Raw genomic sequence first — 12,051 nt, forward strand, 5'->3', positions numbered from 1 at the left:
GAAAAGGATCATGGGAAATTCAACAAATGTGTACACTCCTGTCACCTGCTGGAGGAGAGCCGCACTATTCAGATGAAAGCCGAAAGTCCATCTTTGTTGTGGCATCAGCAGCCAATCACATTCTTCGGTATATGACAGAAAGACAAGTGAATGTGAATGTTGTAAATTTCTAATTCCATAACTAGGAATATCTCTTTCTAAGGCTAATTATTTCACATGCCTTTTAATTCGTACTAATGATTCACTGTAGGATAAAACAAATTGATTTACAGTCATTTTGTTTTATTCATGGTGAAATATCCTAGCGAAAAATTTTGTGTGGGATGTGCCTTGCTAATACGTCAGTACCTTGCAGCTGTATACTTTGAGTGACAATTGACTAGTATTATCGATAAATACTACCATACTGCTCTACTTATGTCGTTGCACCTGACAGACGAGCCCCTCAATAAGGACAGCGCAGAAAATGATGTGATAAAATTGCTAACAGTAAGGTATTTTCTATATTGATGTTGCGATAATTTTCTGATAAGTCTGGTTTGGGAATACAAAGATATTTTGCTTTTAGGAAAAGGTGAATCAGCTATATCTGTACAGGGACAATTACTTTGAAAAAAATTCCTCGGAGGAAGATGCGTGCAATAAAAATAAGAACGTAGAAGAAGAACTCCGGAAAACGTTAAGTAATTTCGAACAGTTTAAAGGTAAGGACTTAATGCAATGCAGGTAGAATCCTGAGAGTGGTTCATAATGGTCTGAAATAACGAGGGAGAATAAAATGAACATTCTCTCCTTAGATGCAGGGCAGCAGAAAAATAGGGCTTACTTCTTCTATCTGAAGGGAAAAGCGCTCAATGTGAAAAGTAATCATGATTCAAAAGCCGAGGAAGCTTTGTCAAAAGCTGTAAAATTCGACCCGAAACTTGTGGATGCATGGAATGAACTAGGAGAATGTTACTGGAAGAAAGATGACATCATCGGAGCGAAGAACTGTTTCATCAATGCCTTGGCTCATGTAAGTAACAAAGCGGTAATGATAGAGTTGCCTCACCTCTCAGCAGTTCATTGCTTAAAAATCGTGGAGTTTATCCCTTGAAATATCTGGGTTTCAACTGAGTAATTCTTATATCCATAGAATTTTCTCTCTCTATTCTGTAACGATTCCGTTTATTCACATGCATCGTTTATATGGTCAGAGGTAGTCAAAACACATTTACTTTGTATTTGAAATACAAATAACTCCTTTTATTTTTATTTGAAATAAAAGACTCTTGTTATTTCAAAAAAATTGTGAAAATACTATCCACCATCGGACTGTAAAATTCAAAAATTTCAATGGCACAACTGAAAATGTGTGACTACATTAATTGAAAGTATAATGCAGTACCTGAGTAATTCCACTTGAACTTATTCAGCATTTACTAGATTTTGAGGTTGCATAGGAAAATAAAATTTAATTACATTTGGAAAAGTTACTATTCCAGTGAAATTTGTGAAGTTTTGAAGGGAAAAAGACGAGACATTTGATGAGTGAGAACCTTTAGAGGAAGCTGAGAGAAGGCTTTGACAATGTTTCAGTTTTTTTGTAATTTCCTGTTAACTCATATTAGGCATCAAATTCATTAGAAATTTAAGTTACTTCCTACTGTATACATTCTTCATGAAAATAATGATAAATGGGTGTGGAAGTGGAATGCTGGAATGAAATGTGGTTATCAATATTCCCAAAGACTTGGTGTTGCTGAAAGTGAATGATATAGCTTGACCCTTTAAAACCTTGGCCATTAAAAAAGGGATTGAAGTACATGCAATTTAAAATAATTCAGATGTTCAAATTGGCTGCTCATTCATTCTTCCGTCACTGAGTAAGAGACTGGGAATCCACATCATCGTGAAGGGTGGCTGAAAATCAAGGAGCGTCGAACACTTGCAGTGCACTCATCCCTTAGTGAAAAAACTGTTTAAAAAAACTGTTGAAATTTTCAACATTTAATTGGGACCACTGTAGAAACTCAACAGTAACCGTAGAAAATCCAACAGTACTGATGAAACCCAAAAGTAACAGCTGAAGTCCAACAGTAATTGTTGAAATCCAACAGTAACTATTAAAATCCAACAGTAAATGTTAAAATCCAACAGTAACTGTTAAAATCCAACAGTAACTATTAAAATCCAACAGTAACTGTTAAAATCCAACAGTAGCTGTTAAAATCCAACAGTAATTGTTAAAATCCAACAGTAACTATTAAAATCCAACAGTAACTGTTAAAATCCAACAGTAACTGTTAAAATCTAACAGTAACTGTAAAAATCCAACAGTAACTGTTAAAATCCAACAGTTTTTTAGCTAAGGGATGATGCAAACTGGGTGAAGTATTTGAAAGCACAGTGTTCCATCCTTCATCCACAACAGCATGGCTCTGCTCAGCGATATCCACACGTGGAACACACGACATGGAGGAAACAAATTTCTGGTCCCAATCCATGGGTCCTCGCGTATGGCGGTATCATTTATATGCACCTTTTCCCGCTCATTTAACTCCCTGTCGGATGACCGGAGACACGACTGGTCAAGGAGGAAAATTATCCGACAGCTTGCAAAAAAATACAATGTGGCCTAGCTACATAATAATATGAAATATCTACCATCATATTAATTTTTTACTGATGACTGTATTCCTTCATTTCCGTAATTATAACCTTGTAAAGAGAGCCCTGGTCCAGACGAAGAGGGGGCCGGATTGTGGCCTCATCTGGGCCAGGTCAAAGAAATGAATCAAATCAAATCTTATCATAAAGCTACCCCTGGGTGGCCTTCCCTCTTTTCTTAGAAGGGCTAGCTGCCAGGATAAGTTGTTGAAGTGAGGAGTTGGATTGAGTTTTTGATTGGAGAAGAAAAGATGAAGTAGAAGCTAAGCAAGAAAACTCGGATGGTCCCAATGATAGTGTCAAAGAAATAATACATACTGATAAAAAATGTTTAAATTTCGTACTATGCTGTTTGTATAATAAAATCTGCATATGTATTCAACATGGGTTGATATTTATAGCCATGGCACCTGATTCAGTCAGAAACTTTATATGCCTCACTCATAAAAAAATTTTTTACAGTAGAATCTTTCAATTATGAAAACTTGGCTATCAAGTATGTATTTTATTAAGCTGACTCCCTAAGCTGAAGGTCCTCGCTTTTAAGGTTTGCATAGAAGAGCTCTTAGTTTGGCATTTGAAATCATTCCCTTAACATGTTTGCAATGAAATATAATTCATCAATACTTAGCCATTCTGCTATTTCAATGTCTTTTATTAAATTTTTTTAATGGTTAAAAACTTAATTTTTGATCAGAGACAGTATAGTTTTGTGATTGGCCCATAATTTTTTATATTGTATGTTCGGCAAGTTGAAATTAGAAGTTAACGTTATATATTTAACTATATAACGTTAACTATATAACTACTATTTTCTTCCTTGTGGTAATGGTGGAAATGGTGGAAAATGGTAGTTTATATAACTACCATTTGCCTCCTTGTGATCGCCTCAAAACATTTTACTTCCCCTAAAAGACGAATGATTAGAATAGCAAAAAGTCATTTGAATTTGAGATTAATAATTAATTATTGATTCAAATTTGTAGAAGGTCTTGCATGGTAACCATTATTTCTATTCTCCTCTTTGGAAATTGAGGGAATATCCTAATGAACTGTCAGTAATTAATTTAATTTGTACCTTATGTTAAGAAATGTGGATTTTTATTTGAGGTACCTCTTTCTTTCAGCAAAAGAACAAAGTTTCCCTCAGGAATCTGTCTATGGTACTGAGACAGATACCGACAAAAACATTAGCTGAGAGAATTAGTAATATAGAAGAAAGCTTGCTGAAGGCTAAGGAGGCAGTCCAGTTAGATCCAAATGATGGAATTTCCTGGACAATTCTTGGAAATGCTCATTTATCATCATTCTTCACCATATCATACAACCCAAAAACGCTTAAGCTCTCTCTTTCTTCCTACATACAAGCAGTAAGTACTGGGGACTTGTCACTTCAAAAGTTAAGTGTACTGTTTAGTTTGGTATCATATTTACTTTTTTACTTCCATCAGATAGTAACTCCTGCCAATTTTTGCAAAAGCTAATACAAAAGTGTAGATCATGATGCTTCATTAGCACTTAGGTAGAGGAAAAACTGTTATTTCTTAAAACTGTTAGCAGTCTCTTCGTTGTCGTGAACAGCTTGAGAATATTATAAGCAAACCCCAAATTACTGGCTCTAAATTCTTTGGTTGTTCTCAGCAAGGTTCATATGCTTTTAGAATTTTTCCAGGTAAAATGGTGATAAGAGGCAAAATTTATCACTGGCCATAGAATGGGGAAGAGCTTAATGATAATACTTAGGAAGTGAATGACAAAGAGATTGAAAAAATAGGTACAGAACAGAATGGAAAAATAATGTTGATGAGAATTTTGATGGGCAATGGGCTTTCTTAAACCAAGAGCAACTCTGTATCTCTGGCACATTCGAAATAGTTTGCATTCAAGTCATCCATGAACTGTTTTCTATTTACTTACAACTAACTGAATTAATAAATTATCAATGCATGCATTCGGGAAGTAATTATTTCATCGTGACGTACTTTGTCATTTTAACATATATTTTCCCAGTTCTTGTTATTATTACAAAATTTTGTAAATCTACCTTGAAAACACTGAAAAATTGATATTCACATAGAACAACTTATTTTTTTATTTAACTAATGTGAGAAGCTGTTTTACTAATGGATATTATACTGCATTGCTACATATATTGTTTGGTTTGTAACATGATATCCACGAATTGGTGATGGAATTCCTGTGGAACCTTCCCAAATATGGCTTCCCAGAATGTGGATTCCAATTGTGTACATGGGGATGCCAAATTTATACCCTGATTTTCCAAGTGTGGTATGATACTTCACTTTTATATGTTTTGGTGAGGGTCTCATGTTTAAATTTGAGTCGGGAATAATTGATACATTAAGTCCTCATCTTATGAACTTTCGGAGATAAGAACATTTAAAAAATTGAAGCATGCCCAAAATTTCAAAGTTAGCGCCTTTGAGGTTGGCTGATGCAACGAGGTGTAGGATAGAGAAACTAGCTTTTTGGAATCAGTTTAAACAAAGTATCAATGAAAGGGTTGTGAAGTCAGGATTCACCATTTTGCACGTTTTTCCTTGTTTTCGCCTTCAGCCGTGTCCAAGTAGAACAGTCTGTAATGCAGTGTCGCATTCTGCTGGATAACTACACTTGTTGCTTGTTGCTTGCTTAGGTTTTTCAGCGTACAAACAAGGTTTTGGAACACATCTTGTTTGTATCTTGAGGACTTACTGCATCGTTTACAATGCTGTGGAATGCGGTAGACTATACCTTTTGAATCTATCTGAATAGATAGTTACCTTTTATGAATCTGCTCTTGTTCTCTGTAATTGTCATGATTTACAGTCTGGCCGGCGAGAGTTGTCCGATGAAAGCGCAAAGGGAGGGGCGGAGAACCCTGCGCCAGCACGGTTAGCAGCCAATCGTTGCCCCCCATACGCACGTCACACCCTTACCTAATCATTAGGGCGGATCGGAAAAATCGATTTTTTCAAAACCATCTGGCCCGGTGAAAAAAGTTGTGGGACTGATCAAAAATAAGACCTGAAAAATTTGAGACCTCTAGGTGGACCCCTGACCCTCGCCCAAATGCCATTTAGGGAGGGGGTGTCAAAAATCGAAAAATTTAATATTATACGGTCAATCTCTATAGATTTTGCCGAGTTAATGTTCTGCAGGGCAAAACTTTTGTGCATTTTGACATATCTGCCACCGTTAAGCCTCAAAATGCCAAATTTGAGTGTGCATCCTTGAAGAAAATATTCCAACGCTCACGCAGCATCACGGATAGAGGAACGGCAGGCTTCTCCTGCCCCCTCCCTGCACGCCTCTCCCCCTCTTTTGCCCTGAATGCAACAAAATTCATCCTCTGTGTGCTGCTAGGTAGGCTCTCATCTTTGATAATATAAATCGGCAGATGGTAGAAGGTAAAAAAAGAATGTATAGTGAGACGACATGTCCCTTTTTTGGCACCTCGTCGGTGTTAAACAAATCGATGTTTTGAACTTTTCGAGAAGTGATGAAATATTCATGTAATATTCACGATATTTTTAGACCCAAGAATGCAGACAAGGAGCCTTCGGTCTATGAAGATGCCTCAAGCCCTTCCTTTGAATCACCAGAACAAGGGATTCTCCCTTTGGGTCCTTCACATTCATCGTCCCTTATGGCTCCTTTCTTCACAGAACCCTTTTGTTTACATGTGACATGGGCGTTTCTCATTTTTACGTGGCAACCTTGTCCCCTACCAAAAACTAGACCCTTCTGACTGTCATTGAACAACTCTCGGCGGCTGGACTGTACTGGGATGTATTTACTTTGAAAAGAAGATGGATAATTTTTACTGACAAGGAGATGAATGTGCATCTTACATAATTTGTACAGGGATGTACTTACAAAAAATATTGGGGGGGCCCAAATCGGGGATCTTGCCCCGGGAAATTTTATAAGTAGTGAGTTTTAAGTTTTTTAAGCATTCTAGATGAGTCATACGATCAACATTAGAGCCCTGATAACTCGAATCTCGATATCTGGACACTCCAGGGAAAATCAACATGCCTGACACATTTTTTCCTGTCACCCATAACGAATTTTTGAGGGGGCTTGGGCCCCCTTAGGCCCCATGGAGTCGGCGCCACTGAATTTTTATGTGTTTCATTAATCTGATTTTTCATTCATAACATTGCATGGTGCAGGAATAATTGTTCAGAATTCATGTGTCCATTCTAATTTTTGTGGTATCATCCAATATTTGTGGCTCCCTTTTGAGGTGGCTCTTCTATCTGTCTTTATATCTTTGGTCCTAATTACATACTCCTCAAATCTGAAGTGGTGTATTTTCTCTTTGCAGGAAAAAGATGCATGTGCACGGACAAAACCTGATTTGTACTACAACAAAGCAATGGTAAACCACCTTGGCTCAAGCTGTATTATGGTTGAAAATTTGACTATAAAATAAAATTTGAAATTGGTGGTTTTTTTCTTGTGTAGGCTCTCAAGTATGAAGAAGAATACCAACAAGCATTAGAATCATTTTCAAAGGCAATATCTTTAGATCCTATCTGGGACACAGCACGGCATAAAGAGGAAGAATTATGTAATTACCTTTCTAATGTGCAGGAATTAATATCATGCAAAGGAAAACTAAAAGGAAAAAAATTACAAAACTTAATTCAGGTAATTTTCTGTTCCTTACTCATTATCTTACCCCTGATGCATTTTTACCATCTCTGATATAGGAATATCTATTATGATTAACATTTGTTATGTGAAAATAGGAACATTTATGTCAGAAAATTTATATTATTTTGTACTATTGCTCTTGAAATTGTAGGCCATAGATGAAAAGCATTTGGGACCATATCACTGTGGGACATTTTTGTCCACTGGAAATCAAAAAGTGAAAATAGATCATGTTCCATTATCGGAGCTTAATCCTGGTGTCAACCCTGGTAAGGTGATTTTGGGGAAGGTTGTATGCAGTGTATTATCAGAGGATGAAATCCCATTGTGAGTAACATTATTTATATTTCGTAATCCCTGCAAAAAGACCTTTTATTTTACATGTATGTAGTGGCATAATAGAGCCTAAATATTGTCCAAATTTAGTTTTCATAATGGTACTATAATATCTCATTTAGTCGCAAATAAATATGTTTATAATTTCCCCCTTCCCTTTATTGACTTTTACAGTAAAAATACCAGAAGAATATACCTTAGTTCAAGCATTAATATTCAGCACATCCTGCTTTCTGCTACAAATCTTAAGTTCAGCATTCTCCTCTGCTTTTTATGTATAAATATAGATGATTATCAGTTACATAACTTTTTCAATGATATGCCATGGAGAAATCAGTCACCATTGTAGATAATAAAGTGGAGGAATTTTATTTGACAAGTAGTCTAGGTTATTGGATGGAACCAGGGAAGGAAAATCAAATTTATGTTCGCATTTAATTGCTGAGACACTAGCTGGTGATATTGCGGAGTGAGGTGTAGGAGAATGTAAGAGACTATGTATTTGAATATGACACTGTATTTATGTACAAATTTTTTTTCATGGTGAACTTTATCCTTTAAGTATTTAACTTTGTACAAGCGTGTGACTGCGTGCAAAGTCACTTTTTCATGCTGTGCTTTGAAATTTGTCATCACCGAATAGAGCGGCAAAGTAGGGTTTCTTTCTCCAACAGTGGCTCAATTAGCATAACCTCTGCTTCATGTGCCACAATGTGGACTTGTTACATCAACACCTCGTTCGGTAAAACTCATCCCATAATTCGCTCTGAGAAAATGGCTTAGTGGTTTAACTGACTAACACACCTGACTGGGAATAGGGAGATTCAGATTCATATCCTGGCTATGTCAAATATTTGTTCATGGCAAATTTCGTCCTTGGTGTATTAAACTTCCTCATTACTTGCTTGGTCGATCCGTTTTATCTTCATCATTTTTTGGTAGCAGTACATTTCGAATGCTTCCACTCATGATTTCTTTACAGCTGTGTGTGTCCAAACCTTATTCCCATATAGAAACAGGCTCCAAATGGAGCATCCGATGGATTTTTTTCCTTACTTCTATGCTTGTATTCTCAGCTGTGAGTAGGTTATTCTTTTGGTAGTTTGTAGTCGTCTTCACCTGTGCTATCCTACTGACTACATATTCCTTTCTTGCTTTGCCTTTTGTTGGATATTTGGCCTCCTAGGTAATAAAACTCTTTTAACTCTTCCAGATTTTGTTTTTCTAGTTTATGTGTTTGTCTTAGATCCTCCCTGTTGGTGCATACTAATATCTTAGTTTTCTGCTGGTTGATTTTCAGCTGATATCTAACCTTTATCTTTTCCATATTGGTCCAAGTGATCTTCAAATCATTTTCTGTCTTCACTATGACTGCTATGTCTTCTGCACTAATGAATCTTTCTCCATGGATACTGACACCCAAAACCCTCTTATTGATTTAATTGATGGCTTTCTTAATTTAAACATTAAAAATTACAGGGGACACTGCACACCCTAGTCTCACTCCTTTCCTTCTTCTTGCTTCTTACTGTTGTATCCAGATTTCATCGAAGCTACTTGGTTTTTACATAAACCGTGCACAATTATTTGATCATTGTGTAGCACTCCAATTTCTTTCAAAATTCATAGCATTGAATTCCATTCCACGTTGTCGAAGGCCTTCTCTAGGTTAGCAGATGCTATGAAAGCTGGTTTGTTCTTCTCCGTTATCTTCTCTAAGAGAAGCCTGAAAAAGTAACTCACTTAATTCTTGCCAATATGATTTTTGGAAGAGTGTATGAATGACCATATTATTCCACCAAAATATTTTGCACCTGAATTCCAATGGACAATCAGACAATCAGCTTATAAGGATGTTGTTTTTTTACTTAGAATAATCATTGCTTGTAAAAAAAAAGGTTGCTTATTGCTAATACATTATTCATTTTTATTACTTTTCCAGTACCTTCTGCCTGGTAGATAAAATGGAATCATGCATAGCAGTCACACTTTATAATTTAGGCAAGGGCCAAGGTGTTCTTATTGGTGATTCTGTGGCAATTCCTGAGCCATTTTTAACCAGAGTTCATGTGAAACACAAAGGAAAAGTAAGGATTAACTTAATTTTAATTTTTACAATGGTAATAATAGTATGTAATTTTCTCGAAGAAATGGGCAGCTGTGTAATTTGAGATAAAATTCAATGCATGAGTGTGGACCATTGAGCTGTGCTTGTTTAGGATAATATTCTTGCTGAAATTATGCTGTGAAACAAAATGTGGGAGTTGAGAGAGATAATCTCAAAAATTCAAATGTATTCCTGACTTAGAGCCACTTTTGCTTGCTGTAATACCAATTTCTTTTGCAGGAGTATTGTTTTGATTCTATTCGCGTGGAAAGGCCTGTTTTCATGGTTGTCAACGGAAAAAATGTGAGCCGTGATAAGGAAGCCACTGTGCAACACACATACTTCAAGAAAGATTAAATTCCTATGTGTTCTTCCTCATAAAACATCTAATGCAAAATTAATTCTGATTTGCAATCAGAGGATAAGGAACTGCCATTCATATCCATAACAAATTGTGGCAAACTCGTCCCTCCAAGGGTATTATTTTTTTCGTCTAGAAACATATTTTTTAATTATTTGAGTTTTTATTTTGCGTTAGTTTATCAAACCCTAGATCATTTTCCAGATAAATGCTTACGCACATAATTTACAGATGTCATTATCTGACTGTAATAAGTTATTATTATTAATTTATTTTATTTTTATAATTGCAGTCTTGCATCATAAATTAAGTTTTTGTCTTGAAAATCAGGCTTAACTTGCATATTGGTTTTATGCAAACATAGAGTGAAATTCTCGGGCTCTTGCGAGCCATTATTATGGAGAAAATTTGCACTTAAAGCAATGACTTTGCTATAAATTGCTAGTTGCTTGGATTAATTTTCTTAAAATTAACATACATGTGATAGGAAGATAAACATGTCATGCATTAATGAGGGAGTGTTGCCTTGCATTTACTGACGTACTTACACCTGCCAATAATTTTGTTATAACATGCATACATTTTTGATCGTACAACGTTTTGATAGCATGTTCTTTTTTCCATAGTCATACAGAAAACCCTGAAGACTGATGTACTGATATGGTCAAATATGCTTAGCGAGACCTTAGTAATAAATTTTTTTTTATAATTGGCCAATTTATTTTCCTGATCCTTTTCTGGGAGCGTGATTGCCTTGTGGGTAGAGCAGGGGGATCAAGGGGTCCTGGGATCAAATCCCAGGTGAAGTTTTCAGGTACCCCAAATCAAAATCCTTGAAGTGCAAGATGGCCCAGGGGAAGGAACCCCCTTCCCCATACCCTGGTTGTGTGAAGTTCATATGCTTGCGGCCTTGTCTGGGCTAGGATCTGCTTTCACCTAGCCAAACCAACCTTTGGGTTGAAACACTGAGTGAGTCAGTGAAGCATCTTTTAGGTTATGTGTCACAGTGACTTATGGATTCTATTGTATTTAATATAACTTTCAAAAACGTTGAGTCAGCTTACTACTGAGCATGTACTTACTGTCCTTATATAGATGATTAGGATTATAAAGATTATGGGTGTTTGGGGGAAGCGTATTTAGTTTCCAATAGTGAGGCAACTACAATGTGGATGTTTGCATAATATGTATTCCAAATTTTGCTTTTAAAGCATTATTTTAGCACACATTAGCAGAAAAAGGAAAGCTATTACGTAAGTAACTAAATAAAAATATAAAGTATGAAAATATAGAAAAAAAGAAAATACATACCATTGAACACACTGAAACAATGCCGCAGAAATGACTAAATGAAAGTTTTAAAATATGTACAGCTTTTAAATCAAATTCATGTATTATTTGATATAATTTCACTAACCTAAATTTTTTATTGCCGATAATAGTTTACCCTGAGTTCAATTTTTATTGTCTAACAAAAACAAAGAAATTTCGAAGTACATGATACCAAACGTTCATTATTACACTTATGTTGTGGTCAGCCAGTTCTATTCATAGCACTTTTTTCAACATGTTCATCTTTAACCATTCTTGTAAGTTTTTTCATGCCTGCTCTCTCTAGATGAGACAGTCATGCATCATCTGGATCAAGAGATGCACAACTTAGCTCAGAGCTAGGTTTCACATGATACACAATACAAGTAGATCGAAGATGATATGAATCTATCTGAAAGTGCAGTATGAAGTTTTTGTAACTTGTCGAATCTGGTAATCCAACGTATGAAGTCCATTACAATGCATGGATAATATTTTCCAAATCCTATGCATAGAATGAGAGCCACATGGAAATACGTACGACATTAGACATATGAAATGGAAACCAGCTGGCTTATTAATTTGTCATTGTGTTTGGAGTATGTCCTTTATCAGCCCCTCA

The 12,051-nt window shown here is 35.9% G+C and overlaps 1 protein-coding gene across 1 annotated transcript; it reads left to right on the plus strand.

Annotated features, from left to right (window-relative positions):
• The first annotated feature begins 103 nt into the window (after positions 1-103).
• Positions 104-10,826, plus strand: LOC124161929 (tetratricopeptide repeat protein 5-like). Its single transcript, XM_046538195.1, has 9 exons — positions 104-489; positions 569-704; positions 798-1,015; positions 3,777-4,019; positions 6,983-7,036; positions 7,123-7,308; positions 7,466-7,641; positions 9,593-9,737; positions 9,998-10,826. The coding sequence occupies exons 1-9, from the start codon at positions 418-420 to the stop codon at positions 10,112-10,114; spliced, it is 1,347 nt and encodes a 448-aa protein (XP_046394151.1). The 5' UTR covers positions 104-417; the 3' UTR covers positions 10,115-10,826.
• The last annotated feature ends 1,225 nt before the right edge of the window (positions 10,827-12,051 follow it).

Source organism: Ischnura elegans, chromosome 7 (genome assembly GCF_921293095.1).
Source record: "Ischnura elegans chromosome 7, ioIscEleg1.1, whole genome shotgun sequence".
Classification (NCBI taxonomy): domain Eukaryota; kingdom Metazoa; phylum Arthropoda; class Insecta; order Odonata; family Coenagrionidae; genus Ischnura; species Ischnura elegans.

Bases quoted from the DNA above. Each gene is read 5' to 3' on its own strand.
- LOC124161929 (XM_046538195.1), top strand. From the start codon at position 418: ATGTCGTTGCACCTGACAGACGAGCCCCTCAATAAGGACAGCGCAGAA. The intron at 705-797 runs GTAAGGACTTAA...TTCTCTCCTTAG, and splicing joins TAATTTCGAACAGTTTAAAG to ATGCAGGGCAGCAGAAAAAT. The intron at 1,016-3,776 runs GTAAGTAACAAA...TCTTTCTTTCAG, and splicing joins TCATCAATGCCTTGGCTCAT to CAAAAGAACAAAGTTTCCCT.